Source organism: Saimiri boliviensis, chromosome 2, assembly GCF_048565385.1.
Source record: "Saimiri boliviensis isolate mSaiBol1 chromosome 2, mSaiBol1.pri, whole genome shotgun sequence".
Taxonomy (NCBI): Eukaryota; Metazoa; Chordata; class Mammalia; order Primates; family Cebidae; genus Saimiri; species Saimiri boliviensis.
The window spans coordinates 61905857-61928429 of NC_133450.1; the positions used below are offsets into that span (position 1 = coordinate 61905857).

Genomic DNA, 22573 nt, shown 5'->3' on the forward strand with positions numbered 1-22573 from the left:
GTTAGTATTGGCTGAGTGACTGACAGGTGTCAATACAGAGGCCCAATCTGATCGTTGCTTGGGACCCTGTGATATCACCACATAATTTCTTCCTTTTCCTTGGGAAGAAGATGAAATTAATACACTGTGACTATTTAAACAAATGTGCCCTTGCTCAGAAATCTCATTATCTCTTTGCAATATGAGTAAGTTACAAGCTGTATATAACTGGGGATGCCAATTACACAGACTTCAACTGAATGGTGCCCACTGAGTTGTGCCATGCAGCAGCCTCGATGCTGCCCTCCACAAACCTCGATGGGAGGTTCCTGGAGAAGCCCTTCTTAGCTGAGCCACAGGCTTGCTCACTGCCTACTGCTCACTGGACACTAGGGAAGAGACCTGCCCTCAGTGTTCCTGGGGAGCTAAGAATCCTGTGTTTGGACATCTGCACTGAACCTGCCTCAAATGAGGGAAGCAAGTTCTGATTAGGATGAAGTCAGTGCTAGAGAGGTGGCAGATGGGAGGGTATGGAAGGGATGGGTCTTTGACGGTGCCACTGAGCCTAGGATCACACCATGCCTGAAACCCACCCAGGCACCAAACTTCCACTCATGATACAAGATGTGCCCTGGTAGGGGAGCCAGATGACCTCAGAAAAGAACAAAACTGGAGGACTCAACACTTCTCAATTTCACTATTTACTACAAAGCCATGGTAATCAAGACAGTATGGTACTGGCATAAAAACAGGCATAGAGATGAATGGAATAGAAGCAAGAATCCAGAAATAAACTTTTGTATTAGTCAGTAGATTTTTGACAAGGGTACTGAGCACATTCAAAAAGGAAAAATAAGACTTTTTTTTTTTCTTGGAACAGTAAAATCCCTCAAGAACTTTATTATACAGGTGAACTTTGATCATCAGGATGCGCTTATTGGTAGGATTTCTGGTAGCAAGCACGGGCACCAGGGCCTCCAAACTTTTTGGATTCACAGCGCCAGGGATCAGCTACCAGCAGGGTATGGTCATACTGGATGAGGATGTCTTTGATCTCCTTCTTGGAAGCCTCATCCACGTATTTCTTGTAAGAGGCCACCAGGGCTTTGGAGATGGGCTGACGGATAGCATATATCTGGGCTACATGACCACCACCCTTCACACGGAGCCGGATATCCACACCAGCAAATCGCTCCTTGCCAAGAAGCAGAACTGGCTCCAGCAGCTTGTATTGGAGGGTACGCGGCTCGATCATCTCCAGGGGCCGCCCGTTCACCTTGATGAGGCCATTGCCACGTTCGCAGTGCGCAACAGCTGTAGCTGTCTTCTGCGTCCAAAGGCCTTCATGGACTGCGACGGACCCTTGGACGGCTGTGAACGTGGACTGAAGAACCTCACCGCGCAACACCGCAACCAGAAAAGGCGGAAAAATAAGACTTTCTAAACAAATGGTATCGGGAAAACTAGATATCCTCATGCAAAATAATGAAATCGGACCCCTACCTTACATCATATTCAAAAATTAACTAAAAATCAGTAACAGACCTAAACAGTGGAGCAAAACCCATACACTTCTCACAAGAAGACATAGGTATAAATCTTCATGACCTTGGATTAGGCAATGGCTTTTTAGACATGACACCTAAAGGACAAGTACATAGACATACACAAAGTAAAACTATTAAATTCTTGGCCAGGCACAGTGGCTCACACCTGGAATCCTAGCACTTTCGGAGGCCCAGGTGGGTGGATCACTTGAGGTCAGGAGTTCGAGACCAGCCTGGCCAACATGGTGAAACCCTGTCTCTAACCAAAAAATACAAAGATTAGCCAGGCGTGGTGGCGCGTGCCTGTAGCCCCAGCTACTGGGGAGGCTGAGTCAGGAGAATCGCTTGAACCCAGGAGGCGGAAGTTGCAGTGAGCTGAGCTGAGATGACACCACTGCACTCCAGCCTGGCAACAGAGTGAGACCCTATCTTAAACAAGCAAACCAACAAACAAAGAAATTGGATTTCATCAAAATTCGAAACTTCTGCGCTGCAAAAGACGCCATCAAGGAGTAAAAAGACAGCATGCAAGACAGGAAATAATCTTTGCAATCATATAATGAATAAGGGACCTGTATCCAGAACACAAAAAGAATTCTTACAACTCAACTAAAAAAAGACAAATAGGCTGGGTGCGGTGGCTCACGCCTGTAATCTCAGCACTTTGGAAGACCTAGCCGGGCAGATCACCTGAGGTCAGGAGTTCGAGACCAGCCTGGCCAACATGGTAAAACCCTGTTTCTAATAAAAATACAAAAAGTAGCCGGGTGTGGTGGTGCATGCCTACAGTGCGAGATACTCAGAAGGCTGAGGCAGGAGAATTGCTTGAACCCGGGAGGTGGAGGTGACCGTGAGCCAAGATCCTGCCACTGTACCCTAGTCTGGGCAACAAAGTGAGATTCTGTCTCACACACACACACACACACACACAAAAGACAAATAATAGAATGTTTTAAATGGGCAAAGCATTTGAATAGACACTTCTCCAAAGGAGAGATACACATGGCCAATAAGCACATGAAAAGAGACTCAGCATCTTTAGTCATCAGAGAAATGCAAATCTAAACCACAATGAGATGGCCCTTCACACCCATTAAGGAGGGCTAAATTAGAAAAGATTGACAATAGGAAGTGTTGGCAAGGATTCGGAGACATTGCAACCCTCATGCATTGAACGTAGGGATGATAAAGTGGTGCAGCCACTTTGGAAAAAGGGTTTGACATTTCCTCGAATGTTACACATAGAGTTGACAGATGACCCAGAAATTGCGCTCCTAGGTGTGTGCCAAAGAGAACTGAAAGCATATCTCTGCATAAAACTTTGTACACAAATGTTCGTAGCAGCAGTATTCATAATACCTAAGGAATGGAAGCCATCCAGATGTCTGTCAACAGATGAATGGATAAACAGAAGGTGTATCCATACAAATATGCCTGTACCGTGGAATATTCAGCCATTAAAAAAAGCACTGATTCATGCTGTGACATGGATGAACCTTGAAAGCATTAGGCTCAATGAAAGCAGCCAAATGCAAAATATCTTTTTTGGGGTGATGAAACGTTCTGGAATTAGAGAGGGGTAATTGCTGTGCGATTCTGACTATACTGAAAACACTGAAGTACATCCTTTTAAGGAGTAAATTTGATAGTATGTGAATTATATCTCAATAAAGTTATTATTTTAAAAAGACAGGCTCTGTTGTTATCAAAGCCAATCTGATCACATTTTCTGTTACTGCAGTAACAGCATCCTGACTGTTGGGGGCGATGAGGAGAGACACTCAGCAGACTCACAGTGTGAAGTTTAAGGTGAGGACTCTCTAAGAGGCTCCTTCAGTTACTGCCAGCGTGCTCATATGTGTTAAGTGTGTGATCATTGTATGCATCCTCTTGCATGCCAGTTGATGTTTATGTGCTTGTCTGCAGGTGTGTCTGTGTATGTCTCATGTGTGTTGGTGTGCAAAAATCACGTGTGGATGTTGATGAGCGTACAGTGCGTGTATGTGTGTGTGATGTGTCAGAGTGGAGCTACACACAAAGACCAGGAGGGGCCAGGCATGGTGGCTCACACCTGTAATCCCAACACTTTGGGAGGCCCAGGTGGGCAGATCACAAGGTCAGGAGATTGAGCCCATCCTGGCCAGCATAGTGAAACCCCGTCTCTACTAAAAAAAAATACAAAAAAATTAGCCAGGCGTGCGCTTGTAGTCACAGCTAATCGGGAGGCTGAGTCAGGAGACTTGCTTGAACCTGGGAGGCAGGGGCTGCAGTGAGCCAAGATCACGCCACTGCACTCCAGCCTGGACAACAGAGTGAGACTCCATCTCAAAAAAAAAAAAAAAAAAAAAAAAAGACCAGGTGGGAAGTTCCTCTATGCACCCTCTACACTGACCCCTCACCTAGTGGGTGCTCAAGTTTGTTGAAAGACTAGTAGAGACCTTAGGACCTTGCTGCACCAGGCACCTAGGTAGTTACGGAAAGGGCTGATGGGAGGCCAAACACAAACGCAGCCTGAACTAAGGAGCAGGACTGGCTCAAGTTGGAGGTCTGCCTGGGGCAGTCAGGAGCCTCGAGGCCGTCTGTCTATCCTCACCTTAATCAGATCGAGCTTGGAGAAGAGACTCATGCACTTGGGCACTCCGTGAGCAGAGGGGCAGCACTGCTGGGCCATGTTGTTGATGGTTATTTGCATGTAGCTGAGCAGCTGATCCTGCAGGAAAGAGAAGGAGGTGGCAGCGGCTTAGGCTCTCTCTCAGCATCCTCTGCCCCTGCCCCTGCCCCTGGCTCACTCGAGCCAGCGAAGTGTCCTGGACAGAGCTGGGACACTGGGAGCGTCCTTCTCATCCTGGCCTGTATTCCTCTCCTGGGGGTCTTGGTTGAGTTCCTCCCCTGCAAAGAGGGTGGTTGGACTAACTCCTTTCAGAAGGGCCTCCTGGCTGTAGGCATCTGGGGTCCATGCCTGGTTAGAAGTAGAGGACTGGGAAGGGGAATGGAGTGGGGCCCTGGGCTTCAGACCTCCAGTGTCCTTGTCTGCTGCAGCAGCTTAGAGAGAAAGACCTAGAAGGGCCTCCGTAGACTGTGACCCACCCAGCTCCCTAAGCCCCTTGGCTTGGCGGGAGGTCAGCAGCTGACAGCCCCCAGCCCTCTGTCTTCCAAACGCAGTCCCTCAAGGCCCATCAGTCTGGGCCTGAGCAGGTCTCACACCCACCCCATGACCTCATCCTGTGCAGGGAGGGTGTGCCCACCACAGCCCCGTGACCCAGCCATGGTTCCAAGTGTTCTCCGGAGTCCCTGAGGCCAGAAGAACACAGACCTCTGCCTCCATTTATGGTAAGGAACCAGGGTCCAGGGGTGACCACACTCCCACATACTCCCAACGCCAGTAAGGGGCCGTGAGGGAGCTGAATTCCTGAATTCCTGGAATTCGTGGCCATGGACTTTGGCCATGACTTGTTCTTTCTGAGCCTCATTTTTCTCATTTTAAAATAAATGTGGGTAAAATTCACCAATATTTAGGAGCACCTACTCCAGGTCAAGCTCTGTGCTAAGCACTGCCTGAAATGATCAGAGAGACACCAGGGTTACTGAAGGCAGTACATAATAACCACTCACATAAATGCCATTGTTTTATTATTAACCACAAACGTTATACAAGGACCAAGTGCTCGGCACACCACCAAGCTCGGGGACTGGGCCGGTGAATCCCGGCTCTTGGTAGAGCTCAGTCCTGAAATATCTGTGGCCTCAGTTTTCCCATGTTACTTTATAAGTAACATCTGACTGTTCCAAGAGAGGCCCCTCAAAAGCAAGCTGTCACCAAGGAGAAGTGGTATGGGTCTATCTGTGTGTGTCTCTGTGTCTCTATGTATGTCTCTGTGTGTGCCTGTGTGTGTGTGTCTGTGTATGTGTCTGCATGCCTGTGTGTGTGTGTCTGTGTGTCTATATGTCTGGCTGTGTCTGTGTTTGCGTGTGTGTCTGTGTGTGTCTGGCTGTGTCTGTCTCTGTGCATTTGTGTATATTTGACCATGTCTGTCTGTCTTTATGTTTGGTTGTCTGTGTGTCTATGTGTCTGGTTGTGTCTGTGTGTGTCTATGTGTCTGTTTATCTATGTGTTTGGCTGTGTATCTGTCTGTGTGTGTCTGGCTGTGTGTGTATATGTGTTTGTGTGTCTGTGTGTATATGTGTCTGTGTGTGTTGGGAGTGATAGTGACCACTGACTTAAATGCCATTGTTTTTAGATGGCATTTAAGTGAGTGGTTATTATCACTCCCAACACACAGATGGAGGCTATCAGCCTCCGCTACTCTGCCCCTAGCCCCACCCCCAAGGCTGAAAGACTGGACTCACGTTATAGCTGCTGCTGGCGTGTGTGTGTATGTCAAAGTCAGTGTCTTTCTGGTAGGTGACGCCATGCTGCAGCTGCCACCACTGCTCCTGCTTGCGGCGACACTTCTTCTGCAGCTGACACAGCCGGATCTTGAGGCTCTGGGACAGAGAGAATGGATCATCTTGGCACAACAAACCCTCCAGGGCATGCACCCTGGTCCAAGTCCCCAGGGTGGTCTGTGCAATGACAGGATAGGAAGAAGGAATACTTCTGGGTGGCTGGGGCCATTCAAGGCACGAGAGATGCAGAAAAGGGCATGTCCAGGCTGCTGGAGTTTACCTGAGCCCTAGTTCCTGCTGGTTTTATAAAGGGAGTTCCGCTACACATGCTCTCTTGCCTGCCGCCATGTAAGACATGCCTCTGCTCCTCCTTCAGCTTCCACCATGATTGTGCAGCCGCCCCAGCCATGTGGAACTGTGAGTCCATTAAACCTCTTTTCCTTTATTTTTCTATTTTATTTTTATTTTTTGGAGACAGAGTCTCACTCTTTTTGCCCAGGCTGGAGTGCAGTGGCATGATCTTGGCTCAATGAGACCTCTGCCTCCCGGGTTCAAGTGATTGTCCTGCTTCAACCTCCCAATTAGCTGGGATTACAGGCATGCACCACCAGGCCTGGCTAATTTTTGTATTTTTAGTAGAGACAGGGTTTCACCATGTTGGCCAGGCTGGTCTTAAACTCCTGACCTCAAGTGATCCACCTGCCTCAGCCTCCCAAAGTGCTGAAATTTCAGGTGTGAACCACCATGCCCGGCCCTCTTTTTCTTTATAAATTGGCCAGTCTGAGGTAGTTCTTTATTAGCAGCTAACAAGAAGGAACTAATACCTGCCCCCAGCTGGGCTCTGTGGGATAGGAATTTGAAAGATACAGAACAGGCCAAGTGTGTTCGTGCACACCTGTAATCCCAGCTACTCTGGAGGCAGAGGCAGGAAAATTGATTCAGGCTGGAAGGTGGAAGCTGAGATCATGCCACTGCACTGCAGCTTGGGTGACAGAGTAAAACCCTGTCTCAAAAAAAAAAAAAAAGAAAGAAAAAGAAAAGAAAACAGTACATACCCCGTGGTTTGTGGCCCTGCTTCTCTGAGGCTTACTTTCCTCCCCTTTAAAATGGGAGGAACAGCATGGCTGGACTCGCCTTTCCCTAGTCCCAGCCCTGGGAATAGCAGCACCTACCTGGAGCTGCTGGTGTGAGAGTTAAGTGATATAAAGCACATGAGAGGCTTCCTGCAGTGCCCAGCCCGTGGATGAATCCCGTTCTCCAAAAAAACCGGCACAAAGTGGTGCAGGCTTGCAGTGCTGCCACTAGGGGGCAGGTGCTCTCTCTCCAAACCCCAAGCAGCAGCCCTTTGCAGTGCACCAACCAGCAAGGTCATCCTTCCTCTGGGATGCCCAAGTCCCCGGTCCCAGTGGCAGCAGGAATCTTTATGATGTCATGCCTTCGTCAGAGCAGGCTCTTCCACCTGGAGTGCCCACCCCTCCCAGCGGAAGTCCTGTTTATTATGAGATCACCACGAAGGAAGGGGAAGGAAATGATGTCTCTGGCACTGACTATGAGGCAGTTTGTGTGTGGTGCCTTGCAAGAACCCTAGAAGCTAGGGTGTGTTGCCCCCATTTGACAGATGCAGAAACTGAGGCTTAGAGAGAGTACAAACTAGTCACACAACTAACTGGTGGCTGAGCTGGGAGCTGAACCCGAGTCCGTCTGCATACAGGACCCATGGCTTTTCTACCATGCAGAACAAGTTTTGGGCACAAGCTGAGCCTCAGGCAGCAGAGGGGAGAGGAAGGGCATACAGAGGGAGGCTCAGGAGCCACACCCCACCCAGGGCCCCTCAGCATTATGCCACTGCTCCCTCCAGGCCTTCCCCAGGGGTGTGCAAGAAAGGAGGCCCCACGCTCCCAGCTCCCTCGGCCACGGGGAATGGAACAGCAGCTGTTACCGGCACAAGAGCCCTGTGGTCCTCCTCTAGCGACTCCAGGCTCCGGTGGACGGCCTGGCTCATCTGGGAGAAGGCATCGAGGCGCATCTGCATGTCCTCTCTGGCTGAGATGAGCTTTCCATAGTGCTTCACCATGGCCTCCACCAGCCCCAACTCCGACTCCTCCCATCCCGTGCAGCCTGCAGAGACAGCGCCATGGGGATGGGTGGGCGCCCCTGCAGTGCCATGCCAACAAGCTGGCCAGGAATTCCGGCTGGGGCCGCCAAGTCGAGAGGTGCCGGACAGACCATGCCAGGCTGACCACAAGACAGTAGGATGGTCCCGAAGCTCCGCGGGCTTGCCAGCAACCCTGCCCCCACCCTCCTGCCCCCACCACTTCAAGGGACTCCTCAACCTTGGAAAGTTCGGCCAGAGATTGAGACATGAACTCTGGATCGAGACCACCCACGAGGCCTTGAGGAGTCGTTGCTGCTTCGGGGAGCCTGAGAAGTGGACAGGAATTGTTCCTGTCCCTAGAGAGCAAATGCCAAGTCCCGGTGGTTCTGCATTTTGGATGGGTTGAAAAGGGCGGAACTGCTAAATTAGGAAGGTCACAAACCACAAGCCTCGCTGGGTGTTGGGGCTGCCACAAGCCTATGCTTCCCCAGGAGAGGTCACCTCCTCCATGAAGCCTTCCCTAACCTCCAGGGCAGAGTTTTTGGAGTTTCTGTAGCTCCTTTCATTCTAGCACTTACTTAGTACAGTGACTATGAAGCCAGATGGACCAGAGATGAGCCCAGCGCCACTACGTCCTGACCGGGCAACATGGGCAAGTTCCTTACCCTCTCTGAGCTTGAGTAACACAAAACTGCAAAGCTCATAGGAGGGGTAAAAAAGATTTAGTAAAAAGCTTAGCATAGCGCACATGTTTAGTAAATGGTAATCATTATTTGATTATTATTGGTGATGTTGAAATAATAATGATAACAATAAATATGTATGACTCCCCTTCCCTTTTCTAATGAGTTTCCAGTACACATAAAACAACACACAAAAACTCATCTCAGATGTCCTTATACTCTTAGTTAATAACAGTTACAGCGAAACAAAAACGGAAAGCTAGAGACGAGCAAAATGATAATGATAATGGCCAGCATCGACCAGGTACTAGCGAAATGCTGGGCCCTGTGCTCTGCTGGTCAAGGATGACCTCCTCTAGTCCACATACGATTGCTGTTCCCATTATGCACATAAGAAAGTCAAGACCTGGAGAACTTGCTGGAGGCCACGCTGTCAGTGACAGTGGAGCCAGGGTTGGGACCAAGCAGTGTGACTCGGCTGCCTGTGCCCTTCTTCCCCACTGTGGGGTTGACCTTTGTGGATTCCCATTCCATAGATGAGCAGCTTGGGGCTCCATGAGGCCACACGCCGGCCACTCATCGGCCACATGCCGGCCACATGCCGCATCGCAGTCCTGCAGCTGGGAGGCAGCTTCGGAGGGAACGGGCTTTCTGAGGAAGCTGTCTACATACCCTCGGGGATTTTCTCAAGGACCTCAATCAGATAGTCTTCAAAAAGCTTGTGCTTCTCGATCTCTCTCTTGAGCTTCTTCTGCCTGTAGAACCAGATGCAGGAACATGGGCTGGAGGCTCCCAGGTGTCACAGGACCCCCACGAACGAACCCGGACACTCTCTGTGATCTCCTACTTGAACCTGCACTGGGCGGGCCACGTATCATGTTATCAGCTGGCCATGGACTTAGGAGTCTCTCCACCTTCATTTCACTGCTGAGCAAACTGGGCCATAAACAGTTCAAATAAATGCCCATGGCAGCATCTCCCAGGCAGCAAAAAAGGCGCCGGGGGAGAGTGAAGGCTGTCTTTCTGGCCAGAGTCTACGGTGCCTCCGCTGGAGGCTGTGCAGGTGCCTCCCATCTCGAGAGATAGGCCAGCCCCTCCTAGCTGGTGACGTGGGGGCCAGGTGCTTCTCTTCTCTGTGCCTAGGGTGCCACCTACAGCAGGGGTGATGTGAGCTGCTGGCCAGGGTCATGCATGGGGAGCCCAGTGCCTTGGGAGCACTCTATCAGAGGCGAGGCCCCCGCCAACCCCCGGAGGGGAGACAGCATGTGCCGTCCATACATGGCCATGTGTAGTCATACATGACTCTTCGAGGAATCCCTAAGCAAGTCTCCAGCTGGTCACCTGCTCTGGACCCAGCCAAGGTCAGCAGTTAAAGGCAGAGACCAGAGCAGGCGTGGCCTGGCCAGCTGGCTGAGCTCCTGACCCATTCTCTGATTGTGCAGCAGGGCTGTGCCGGGGGTCTCTGAGTGGCCCGGGGAAGCCACTCTGCCTCTCTGGGGCCCCCCTCTCATCCATATGGTCCTGAAAAGCGTAGGGCAACATCATCCCCTTCTGCAGAAACCACGTGGCACCCTGTGAGCCATGACTGCGCTTAACCCAATTGGGATTAGGAAGCTCTTCAAATCTGTTGGAAGAGTTGGCCCTTTTCTTCATAAAACTTTGCACAGACACATTCTTTTGCATCTAATTCAGGCTTCTGTGGGCAGCCGGAAAGGTCATCTCTCCTACCTCCCATCCCCGTGGGATGAGGACCCCAGGTCCCCTCTGAGAGTCAAGGCAGCAACCTCGTAGACTGACTTAGAGGGGCCGAGTCAACAGGTGCGGCTGATGGTCACCCACGGTCCTCCTTCCTGATGTAGAGACTCAGTCTGCAGAGGGCCCAGGTCTGGCCCAAGATCTGAGGCTAAAGGGCAGTAGCCACACCTCTCTCTCCCACCACAGCTGTGGCCCAGCCCCCGCCCACCCATTTGCTTCCAGGCCACACTGCCCTCCTCATCCACCCCTGTCCTGGCCTCCTCGGGGCCGGTTTGCTCAGTCCAGCCACTTAGCCCACTGAGGAGGCGCTGGGGCTGGGGCTGGGACAACGCGTACCTAGCCTGGAGCTGGTGGAGTTCCTGCCACAGCACTTGAAGGTCCCCTTCTTTGTCACCAGGATTGCTTGGGCCAGTTCTCTGGCCTGTGTCCATGACCACCCCAAGCCACGTAGGAGGGCAGGAGCCACGTGAGCCAGGCAGGAGGAAGACAGACAGAAATGGGATAGTCACGGCCGCAGCTTCCTCTTTGGATCCTCGGAAGCCAGGGCTCACATCCCTACCTCACAGAAAAGGAAATGGAGGCTCAGAGAGGGGTTGTGACCAGCTGGAGGTCATCTGACAGGACTGCATGGGGACCCAAGGCTCATTAAGTCCACAGCCCAAGGTCTTTGGGCTGCATCCCCAGCTCTGGAGAGGTTAAAGGTGCCACTCTGCAGGGGCCTTGTTTTCCTTTCAGCCCTATAACTGGCACAGCCCCAACACTCCAAGTCTTCAGTTCCCAACCACCTAGATGCCTGGGAACTTTCTACAAGGGCTGGCTTCCAGCAAATTCTGGAAGGAGTCATAGGGTCAGAGCCAGAGCTGGTTCAGAAAGCAGCCTGCTTAGTGGGGAGGCAGCGCCATCATCATCTCTGCCCACCCACCCCGCATCCATGCATTTGTTCACTCAACCAACATCACATGCTCTGAGCTCATACAGTGCTCACAGAGCTACAGTGGAGACTGAGCAGAGACGCTTTGAACAAGCTCATGGTCAAGATAGGAAGATGGTCTGGTTGCAAGTAGCTTCAACACAGCCTTGCAAACAGTTCCCGGGCCACTCGCCCAAGGCTGGCCTGCAAGCATAACTCTCATTGGTCAACTGCTGAGCCAGCCCAGTGCATTGGGGGAAGGTGAGGGGCTACAAGGTCAGCCTTTCTAACCCCAAGCATCAAACATCAGTAGACAGGCACTGGGGGAGGAAGGGGCATAGCTGACTCACCCTCACCTCCAGGAGCACAAAACCACAGCCAGGCTGTGACATCACAATGCTGGCTTCTGTCCTCATCATGTGTCCATTGCAGGACCCACCTGTGGGTGGAGGGCCAGATTCTCCACGATCCTAATCCCTCCCACCCCCACTTCCCAGTTCCATTCCCAAGAAGAAGGGGAGAAAGGGCACTGGCAACCTCCTGGGAGACCTGGGCTCGTTTTGTCCTTTCTATCAGGGCTGGTCTGCTTTATGGGCTGCCCAGATCCCATTGGCCTGTCCCGGGACTCTCCCTCGACCCCCATCCCCCACCTGATTTTGGTGGCTGCAGCTCAGGCATTTCCCCTTCAGCCCCCGAAGGCTCAGGCCCACCCATGGCTCAGGACTAGGGCTGGCTCAGTGCAAGGGGTGGGAGCAAGCTGAAGGACCCCTGTCTGGGAACCGCCCCTGCCTACGCCTTGGCCCTGAACCTCCTGTTGGAGCTACTGGACCTGTGCCACCGGGAAGGTGGGGTGGGGAGGGCTGGGCCTCATGCCCACCCTGCCACCCCACCCCCACCACACGCACCACCCTGCTGGCTGGCCTGGCCTGGCCTTCCCCCTCGAAGGCTTCCATTGGCTCAGAGCTGGGCCACCTGAGATGGCTCCTGGGAAGCCACAGCTGAGTGTGGGCTCCACTGGGAGGAAGGTCCCCAGCGAGGGTGAAGGAGGCAGGAGCCAGGAAAGGGCCTGAGCTGGGACAGGAGCTGGGAATGAGGGAGGGGCTGGGGCCTATGGTGGGGCAGAGCAAGGGCTGGGGGTTCAGGTCTGTGGCTGGAGTGAGAGCAAAGCTGGGGCAAGATCTGGATCAAAGCCTGGGGCTGGGGCAGGGTGAGGGCTGGGCTGCGGCTTGGGTCTGGGCTGGGTTGGGGGCAGGGTTGGGGCTGGGCTGGGGGCAGGGGCAGGGGTTTGAGCTCACCCGACTCTTGACCGCTCACCAGCAGGCAGTGGGATCAGCCTCTGGCAGCCCAGGAATCCCTGACTGGTGCCCAGGGCTGCCTCTCCATGGTCCTAGAGCCCTGGCTCGTGTGCTGAGCACCGACTGAGAGTGAAGATGCAGGGTCCTGCCTTGGGCCTTGGGTTCAGACTCAGGAGGGAGGTGGATGCAGGTGTGGGGGGCGTTGGGGGGTGTGGGGGGCGTGGACACAGAGGGAGAGGAGCTCAGGGGCTGGGGTTGCCCAGAGAAGGGGTCAGCCCCATCTGAGGAGGCGTGGGGGAGTCCCCTAGAGTTGGCAGTGTCAGAAGTGTTTCACGAGGGTAAGAATGAGAGGAGAAGGTGGAAAGGGCGTTCTGGCAGAAGGAACAGCAGGGATAAAGGTTCGGAGGTGCCGAATAGCTTGCACAGCCTGTGTGAACCACAGGCAGAGCCTTCAAAGCAGAAGGGGGCAATCAGACTGGTTTGGACCATGGCTGGCGAAGCTGCTGGCAGGAGCCAAAGGTTATCAGTCAGCAGCAGAGACTGCCTGGGCCACTCTGGGCAGGGGGGGATGCATGGGAGCCTGGAGGAAGGCGAGGAATCAGAAGAAAAGCTGAAAATTCAGGCTTAGAGAGGACAGGGGTCCAGGGCAGCCCTAGGGAGTCATGGGCAGGAGTCAGGGAGGCGCCCCCAGAACAAATCCCCACCCAACTCTTTCCATCGTCCTCTCCATTCTCAAGAATCAGAGAGGGTGCCCAATTGGCTGAGCCTGGGCCATGTGCCCATCCCTTGGCTTGACTGACAATCATATGCTAAGAGCCTGCAGTGGGGCCCGGAAGTTGCCGAGTGCAAACCCTGGGGCTGTTTCCGGGGAATCAGGATAGCTGAGCTACAGAACCCACAGGTGCTCCTCTGCAGAGGCTCAGGGACAACAGGCTGAGGAGGCTCAGGGACAACTGGGCTGCATCCCCAGCTCTGGAGAGGTTGAGGGTGCCATTCTGTAGGGGCCTTGTTTTCCTCGCAGCCCCATAACTGGCACAGCCCCATCACCCCAGGTCTTCAGTTCCCGGCCACCAAGATGCCTGGGAACTTTCAACAAGGGCTGGCTTTCAGTAAATTCTGGAAGGAGTTATAGGGTCAGAGCTGGAGCTGGTTCAGAAAGCAGCCTGCTTAGGGAGGAGGCATCTTCATCATCATCTCTGCCCACTCAAACATGGTCAGAGCATTTCTGGGCATGTTCTCTGGCTCAGAGTAGGTGTGAGGCAGGCGGCCTGGCAGCGGGAGGGACTCATGTTTGTGAGTCCATGCAGGGGGTCATTTTATCTTCATGACACACCCACGATGTCAAAGCTGTTATTTCATGGAGGGCAAAACTGAGGGCCAGAGAGGTTAAGTAACTTGCCCAAAGTCTCACTGTTAGAAAATAGTTTAGATATTAATCCAGGAAGCCAAAGATCCAGAACCATCTGAGAGGCTAAGTTGTTAAGACCTTGAAACTGACTGATAGGGAGTACCACAGGCTGTGATATGGAACGGGAGGCTGTTCTTGGGGAAGAGTTCGTCAGCACCTCTGGGTATGGGACCTTCATCTGGGACAGGCAGACCTCAGGCCTTCCTCTGGCCAGAAGCAGATGCTGCTCATCACTTCCCATGCTCAAAAATGCCAGGACTTTACTTCCTGGAAGTTTAAGGCTCTAAACCCCTTGATTCCATATACCCATAGGTAAGGGAGGGAAGGTAGGTTTGGAGTGGGGATGGTGGCACTATTTGCTTTCCAGTGACAATTTTCATTTTTGGCCTGAAGTGTCCCGTAGGTGCCAAGAGAGCTCACAGACAAGGCTGGGAGAGGCTGCAGCTCCTCGGGAGACATTTCTCCCACCCGGGCCCCTAAAGAGCGACTGTCACAAGTGCCAGGGATGGAGTCCTATCACAAACTTGTCACTGGCTGACTCTTTACCAGGAGTCTCTTGTCTCATTTTCAGAACAGTCTTCTGAGGTGGTGGTAGCATGGCTTCTTTTTTCAGACCGGAAAACTGAGTCTATGGGACGAAGTAACTTGCCCAAGTACACAGCTAATCCAAGGTAACAGAGCTGGCTACATAGTTTGTGGGGCTCAGTACAAAATGAAAGTGCTGGGCTCCTTGTACAAAAGTTATTAAGAATTTCAAGATGCAATAGCAGAAGATAAAGCTGAATGTGGACTCTTGTGGGTACAGACCCTGCACAGCCACATACGTCCCGCACTGGGATTTGGACCCAGGACCAGGGATTCCAGACCTAGTTATTCTCCATCCTGCTCCTTCCAAACCCACAGGCCTGCCTCAGACTTCACCTTCCTGGTTCTTTCTCTTCTTCCTCCCCCTTCCCCAGCCTCACCCAACCAGCAGACCCCACCCTTCCCTCATGAGGGGAACACTCAAGCACTTACATGGAGGTGAAAGGAACGTAAGAAGAAATGACCCAGGCAGAGACAGCAGCTGCCAAGGTTACAAGTGGTGATGGGCCCAGGCCTCCCGCCTCCCAGATTAGCCTCTACCCACTGGGTCTTGGGCAAGAGCAATCCAAGGCAAAGCTGTCTGTTACAGACAGCTGGGAATCGTGGAGGCTGGGAGCCTGCTTCAATGACAGAGCTGCAATTCAATGGCAGTAGAACCCCCATTTTCAAAAACCTTAACAAGGACTCCTGGGGCTGGAATCTGACCCCAGGCTTGGGTCACCAGGCACAACAGAAGGAAGGGCCTGATCAGGCCTTCTGTAGATTCACCCCTTCTGGTCTGCAGCCCCAAATGCCCCCAAACAAGGCCAGGGTCAGCCCTTCCTCAGCCACTGATGCTCAGGATGCAGAGTGGGGCCGTGGGTGTGGGGTCAGGCGGGGCTACCAGCTGTGTGGCCTCAGGAAAAGCACTGACCCCTCTGAGCTTCAGTTTCCTGAAAGGCAAAGTGTGGGTAATATAGCAGCACCTAGGGATTAAATGAGATAATCCATGTAGAGCACTTAGCTTCTTCTCCTTTTTGTAGAGTTAACCCATATGTGCGTAGGAGAAAGTCTAGAAGGATATGAATGAACATTTTATGTCTTAAGGGTAGAGAAAAGGGGAAACTTTTCAACTATCAGAACTCTTTAGGAGAGTATCTGTTCTGATTCTTTAGGAAAGCAAGCAGCCCGGAGCCAGCATATCCTAGGGATTCCATGGGTGTTAGTTTTGTTTTCTGCCCGTCTCTTCTCTCTCCCTCAGAGGATCACAATGGCCTGATCCCTAACACAAAGGCACAGGAGCTTTGACAGACGTTTGCTGGGGTTGGCTGCAAAGGTGGCTCTGGTGGGAAGGGGTGAGAGGGTGCAAGGAAGACAAACTTGGCCTGTTGATTCTACCAGAATTTTGCTGACATCTGGCATGACTCAGCTCCTCCCTCCCTCACTGAGACAGAATCTCAGGGGGCTACCTGTTACCTCCCTCCATTTCTGGCACAAGAAGAGGCAAACCCAGGGCATCCCGGGCCCAGGAAACTGTACTGGGGCCCCGCCTCCTCTGAGGCCCCCAACCTGGCCCAGCACCCACTGCCTGTGCCCCTTCTCTCATTCTTGCTCTGCACCAGGAAAGACTTGAGGTCCCAGAGCTGGGAGTCACCCAAGCAGGTCCTAGGACACTGTGAGGTGATCTCCAGCTCAGTTCTCCCAAGACAGGACCTTCCTGTGGGGGAGGACAGAGGCTCTGGCCATGGTCCCAGGGGCCACAGTGGAGGGCTGGGCTTTCCAGTGTCTATGAGACTGACATCCTGCCACCCCTCAACTTCTGGGAATAGCTCAGAGGAGACGCCTTCCCAAGAAAAGGCGTGAAAAGGGGCTGCTCTGGCCAGAGGGAGCCAGGGTGGAGAGCAGCCAGAGCATCAACTGTTTTCTCTTGTCCCAGAGCCATCACCTTCCCAGGAAGAATCACTGAGGTGTGGGGTACAAAATGAGTTTAGGGACCTTACAGGCCTGGGTTCAAGTCATGCCCCTCCATGCCACCTTGTCATCTCTTGCTATGAACCTCGCAGTGCAGGGTGGCCCAGCAAAGCTGTTGACTTTGCCTTCAAAATCTCTGGAATCTCTACACTTCTCTTCACTGGCCATGCTGGTCCCATCTGGAGTAAGCACCGGCCTCCCCTGCTGCTCTCCCTGCTCCTGTCCCCTGCAGGCCACTCTCCACCTGGCAGCCAGAGAGAGCTCGTCTTAAAGAGAAAACCAGATCTCCCCATTTCCCTTCCAAAACCAGTGATATTCAGGTGAATGGTGAACGTTCAGGAAGAAAAACCAATATTTGTGGCATTTGTCAATTTCTGTCAATCCGCCCGCCGTGGCTGATTTCAAGCTACTAGCAATTTAACGACCTGCTTGCAACGTGCCTGAAGACCGAACCGTGGTTCTTATGAGCTGGTGTGAGCTGGCTGCAGCACATCACCGCTTCAAAAAATGACAGATGAAATTCACATCCTGGCTGATGTGGCTCCCCACCTGCCCATTCCTCTCACAGTGGCTTTTCTGCTTCCCGGCCACAGGGCCTTTGAACCTGTGGTTCCCTTGGTCTGGAGCACGAGTCTCCAAGCTCTTCACAGTACTCTCTCCCTCTGGCCTTCCAGATCCCAGCTCAGAACCCACCTCCTCAGAGTGGCCTTCCCTGACCAGCTCAGGTCCCCTGACCCCAGCTTACCCTTGATACCCTCACCCTTGTGTGGCTCGATTTTAGCCCTCCTTACTGCAGATTTTTTCCCTCCCCACTGAAATGTGATCTCCATGAGGACAAGGACTGGGACTGAATTGTCCCTGCTGGAGTCTCAGTGTCTAGAAGAATAGTGCTGGACACGCAGCAGGTGCTCAATAGATGTATGCATACAAATGGAGCTTTGAAGATGCACAGCTTTGGGTCTGAGTCATGACTCTCATACCAACCACCTGTGTAACCATCATGAATCATTCAGTCTCTTTGAGCCTCTGTTTCCTCATCTGTAAGTGGGGGACAACAGTGCCTATGTGATGAGGCTGTGAGGGCCTAATGATGACATAGGTAAGGCACTCAGCAGAGTGTCTGTCATAACAGGACCTCAGTAAATGAGAATGGCCTCTTCACTTGCATACATTCAGAGGTGGGCAGCTCATCCCCTCCCAAGGTAGCCTCCTCATCCACCTCTGGGTCCCTGTGGCTACTAAAACACCTGCCCTTTCTTGTGTGGAATCCAAGTAATTCTCTTCCAGCGTCCCCTCCTTCAGTCCTGGTTCAACAACTTCCTACACAGAAAGTCTCTTGCTATTAAAATCTCTTTTCTTAACGTTGGCCCGAAGTTGACAGAGTCCTGTTTCAGCATGAAAGGAACACTAAGGGTAGGTCAGACATTTCTTGGCTCTCATCGGGCATGAGCTGTCTGGCCTTGGGCAAGTCCCTTACCCTCACTGAGCCTCAGTTTCTTCCTCCATGAAATGGGATTAGCAGTAACACCTCCTGGGGTTGTTGTGGAGATGAACATAGCTGGTATGCATAAGGCACTCAACATCTAGCATAAAGAAAGTGCTCAAAAGACATCACTGTTGTCGCTGCTATCATGCCTGGTGCAGCTCCACCCCCAGATCTAGCATCTGTGTCCTTTTTCTGCCCCAAAGGCCAGGCCTCTCCTGAATGCTCTCCAGCCAAGCTGGAGAAAGGGCCTGCTCTGGCTCACCCACCCCAACCTGCACCCCCATCTGTCAGAGCTTCCCCATCATGGTCCACAAGGGGGTGACTCAGAGCTTCCCCAAATCTCCCATGGGACTACCTGACCCTGGGCAGTCATTGTGAAGAGGGAGACCCAGGCATCTCAGATCAACTTCCCTTTTCCTAAGACTGTGAACTTCCCCTTCTCATTCCTAAGACTGTAAACCGAAGACCTTTTCATATGTAATTCCTAAGACTGTAAACTGAGACCCTTTTCATATGTTAAGCTATGAACCTAAGATTCTTCCACGTGTACCAACTAAAGTATAAGCCTATATAAAGAAGGAAACTTCTTTTGTTAGGGGAGCTTGGATATTAGGCAAATATGCCACCTGGCTCCTGGCTGAATAAACTCCTTCCTCCAATATTCGGTGTCCGAGAGATCTGTTTCCCGTGGCTGCTCCTGCAACAATTGTATCCACTGAGCCTGGAAGGAGAGGTCCCCAGCTCCTGGAAAACAAGCTGCCCTGAGGACGGAACTGAGAGTGGCTGGGTCCACTCCAGGCTGGGGTGGCTTCTGCCAGCTTCCTGGGTGGCCTGGACCAGCCCTCTTTCTTATCATTTTTATGGATTCCTGATGTTCTTAAAAATGCTGATGGTGGTAGAGAACGCGGCCAAGGAGACCAGTAAGAGCCGAAGTGAGGAAGGAGGACGACCAGGAGAGAGCGGTATTCCAAAAGCCGAGAAAGAAACAGACCCAAGATAGTCTAGGAAAGAAACAGATCTAAGATGGTGCCAGGATTTCCCTGAGTCCCTGGGGCTGTAATGTGGTGAGCAGTCACACCTGCGATCCTGTCACCTTTCACGACAATGGGGATTTTGCAGATGTTGTTTACCAATCAATTGACCTTGAAATTGGAAGATTACCCATGGGCCTAACTGATTACACAAGCTCTTTCAAAGCAGAGCGTTTTCTCTGTGGCTCATAGAAGAGGAAGTCTGAGAGATTGGATGGCTGAGAGGGGTTCAGTGGGAACAGAGAACAGAGGTTCCCTTTGCTGACATGGAAGGGGTCATGGGGCAAAGACTGGAGCCAAGAACAGGTCCCCAGCAGCAGTCAGCAAGGAAACAGGGACCTCAGGCCTGTGGCTGCCAGGAACTGAATGCTGCCGACCACCTGAGTACGTTTGAATGTAGAGTCTTCCCCAGGGCCTCCAGATAACAGGCCAGACCTTGACTTCGGCCTAATGGGACCCAAAGAAGAGAAGCCAGTGGAGCCCTCCCAGCCCCTACAGCACATCAGGGCTGGTTCAGGAAAAACCCTCCAAGACCTACGAGACCCACTGAGAATTTTGGTTTTGATCTAGGGGGCCCTAGGGACCTAGGTGGGCATGAGACTATGTGATGGGGCTGTGAGAGCCTAATGATGACATAGGTAAGGCACTCAGCAGTGTCTGTCATACCAGGACCTCAGTAAATGAGAATGGCCTCTTCAATGTGAGTTTCAAGGCTATTATTTGACCTCTTTTAATTCTAAGTATCCCAAAGCCAGGAGAATAATTGTATCTGGATGAAATCCTGACCACTTCCTACGAAGGATGTGGAGGAGAAAGGCCACCCACGTGCCCCACTGAGCATGGCAGGGCCACTGATGGCTCCTGCGTGTGTAAGAGCACCACACTCTGAGCAGCGTCTGCCCTAGGGAGAGGGACGGGACTGGCCAGCTGAGGCAGTGGTGCACTCTGGCCTCAACGGGCTTCCAATGCTGGGTGTCACTGTGCATCACAGAGCAGCCTGCAATATTCATAGTCTGTGAGTATCCTGGGTCCTAGGGTTGCAATGCCTCTGACCTGGGAGCCGGATGTCTGGGCCTCAGCCAGTGTCAAGGGGATGGCCGGCCCTTTTGAGGATAGTCTGCCTGACTCCCTAGGGTCTGCAGCAGCTGTCAAGTCTCTCAGTAACTCTGGCAGAAGGTTGGGGCCTGACTCTACGTAAGGTAGACGCTATTTACCCTTGTGCTCATTCGGACTCTCCCGCCCTTTCTCACCATCTCTCCCATGGACCCCAAACATTGCAGTTTACACAATCTTTTTGTATCAAGATCCCATGGAGCTGCAGGCATGCAGGGTCCCGCACTCAGACGTGCTTGCTTAAGGCTCTGCTCTTGCTGTCTCCCCTTCCCCTTCCAATCCCCTCCTCCCACCCCTTCCTCCCAACCCCTGCTCCCACCTCGTCCTCTCATCCCCACTCCCAACCTCTCCTCCCATCCCCTCTCCCATCCCTTCCTCCCATCCCCCCTCCCAACCTCTCCTCCCAACCCCTCTCCCACCCCCTTCCTACCCCCTCCTCCCACCCCCTTTCCTATTCCCTCTCCCAAACCCTCCTCCCACCCTCTCATCCCATCCCCTTCTCCCATCCCCTCCTTCCATTCCCTCCTCTCTGGCCCTACCCTTTCTCCGACTCCTCCTTCCAGATGCCTCCACCCTCCTACTGTTTCTCCTTGGCCCTCCCCTCCCCCACTCCCTCCTTTCCACTTCCCTCCCCTCCCTCCTCCCTGAGGCTGCACCTCCTGTGGGTAGGAAGTATACATTCCAGGAGCTGACACTGCTGCTGGCTCTTAGCAGTGCTCGTGGCATTTAATTTATGCCTTGAAGATAAAAATAAAATAGTTCCACTTGTTGGGCACTCACCTCCTGCAGCCCCTGTCGCGTACTGGCTGGAGTGTTAACCCTTGCAAGCCTCAGTCCTGCCCTCCTGCCCGGGAGGAAGCTGCTGCAGTCCTGACTCCTGCCTCACAGGTGAGGCCCTGGGGCTGCTCACCTCCAGAGACTGGAGGGAAGACGGAACCAGGGCTGGCCCAGGGCCCACGCGGCCCAAGGAAGAGGGCATTCCAGGCCCAAAAGGGTTCAGGAGGCCAGACACAGATGGACAGATGTGGAGCCAGGAGGGAGAGGAGGCTGCGCAGGTCTGGGACTAACACAGAGGCCCTGGAGGCCCTGCCGAGAAGATCGGGCAAATGCGATCGCCTGGAGCCTGCTTTGATTCTCTCCAGGCCAGCCTTTCCCAAAAGGTGACACGGCAGCCCTTGGGTTGGACAGGCACACCTGGGTCAGAAGCTGGACCTCTGGGCGCCACGGCCTGGGGAGCATCTGCAGGCCCCGACAGTCCTTTCCCAGGACGTGTGGTGCGGCAGACATTTGATCCCACTGGGCTAGGCAGTGCTGTGAAATATAAAGCCAGAGGCCTGGAGGGCAGGGCAAAGACAGAGAGGCCAGCTGGACCACCAGGAGGGCCCTGGGCAGGCCCAGCAGCAGCGTCCAGTCAGCACTCGTCCCGGGAGCCCGGGGCTGGCAGCCCCTCTGGGCTGCAGCACATCCACCCTCAGGGCATAGCCCGGCTGTCAGCAGGCACCCGGTGTGACTGCCCAAGTCACACGCTCTTCAGGGGCCAGGCCAGGAGCTATGACAGTGCAGTTTGGAGGGGATGTGGCCAGCTTCAGTGGTATCAGGAAAAGTGGGAAGTAAGGGAGAAAGGGAAAGGAAAGGCAGAAAGAAACTTAACATCTGGACCCTGCATTCACGGAGCGAACCTAGAAACGCGTTTTCAAGGCTCTGTGCTTCCTTCTTAGCTGTGAAGTAGAGGTGGCCACTCTGGACCGTGAAAAACACCCACATCACGTGCCTGTTCTTTTCATGCCTTCCTCACTCAGCGTCAGTTCACACCACGGGGCCCTGATCTTCCTGGATGGTTACCTTACCGGGTGTGTGGAAGACCATGCGTGTGCATGAGTGTGTATGACAGCAGCCAACATGTATGTTAACTGAATTCTTTTTTCCTTTTTCTTTGAGACAGGGTCTCAGTGTGCCACCCAGGCTGGAGTGCAGTGGCGCAATTTCAGCTCACTGCAACCTCCGCCTCCTGGGCTCAACTGATCCTTCCACCTCAGCCTCCCGAGTAGCTGGGACTACAGGTGCATGCTACCATGCCCAGCTAATTTTTGTATTTTTTGTAGAGACGGAGTTTCACCAGGTTGCTCAAGCTGGTCTCAAACTCTGCCTGCCTTGGCCTCCCTAAGTGTTGGGATTACAGGCATGAGCCACCCTGCCTGGAAGCTGAATTTTTTCCAACAACCAATTATTTTGAAATGATGTGGGATAGGAGGTTGAATCTCAGGATTCACAAACTTCCAAAATAATTATCCCATTTTTTAATTTCTGTTTTTGAAAATATTTAGGTAGGCTTGATTTAAATTCCAACTGA

At 52.8% G+C, this 22573-nt stretch overlaps 1 protein-coding gene across 2 annotated transcripts; it reads right to left on the reverse strand.

Annotated features, from left to right (window-relative positions):
* Nucleotides 1–664: 664 nt before the first annotated feature.
* CCDC197 (coiled-coil domain containing 197) lies at nt 665–21696 on the reverse strand. Of its 2 annotated transcripts, XM_010350543.3 has the most exons (7): nt 21004–21696; nt 10782–11000; nt 9363–9445; nt 7852–8030; nt 5874–6011; nt 4120–4236; nt 665–1372 (listed from the first exon to the last, which is right to left on the reverse strand). In XM_010350543.3, exons 2-7 carry the CDS (start codon nt 10874–10876, stop codon nt 914–916), a joined length of 1071 nt encoding a protein of 356 aa, XP_010348845.2. In that variant the 5' UTR covers nt 10877–11000; nt 21004–21696; the 3' UTR covers nt 665–913. The 2 variants fall into 2 exon arrangements, with proteins under 2 accessions (XP_010348845.2, XP_039325424.1); XM_039469490.2 differs by lacking the exon at nt 21004–21696 and having other exon boundaries at nt 10782–11004.
* Between the last annotated feature and the right edge of the window lie 877 nt (nt 21697–22573).

What these genes read in the sequence shown, in the direction of transcription:
- CCDC197 (XM_010350543.3), bottom strand. Translation starts at nt 10,876, where the DNA reads ATGGACACAGGCCAGAGAACTGGCCCAAGCAATCCTGGTGACAAAGAA. An exon ending in CTCCACCAGCTCCAGGCTAG is followed by an intron (nt 9,446 to 10,781) that starts GTACGCGTTGTC and finishes CTGGTTCTACAG; the next exon opens with GCAGAAGAAGCTCAAGAGAG. An exon ending in ACGCCAGCAGCAGCTATAAC is followed by an intron (nt 4,237 to 5,873) that starts GTGAGTCCAGTC and finishes TCTTTCCTGCAG; the next exon opens with GATCAGCTGCTCAGCTACAT.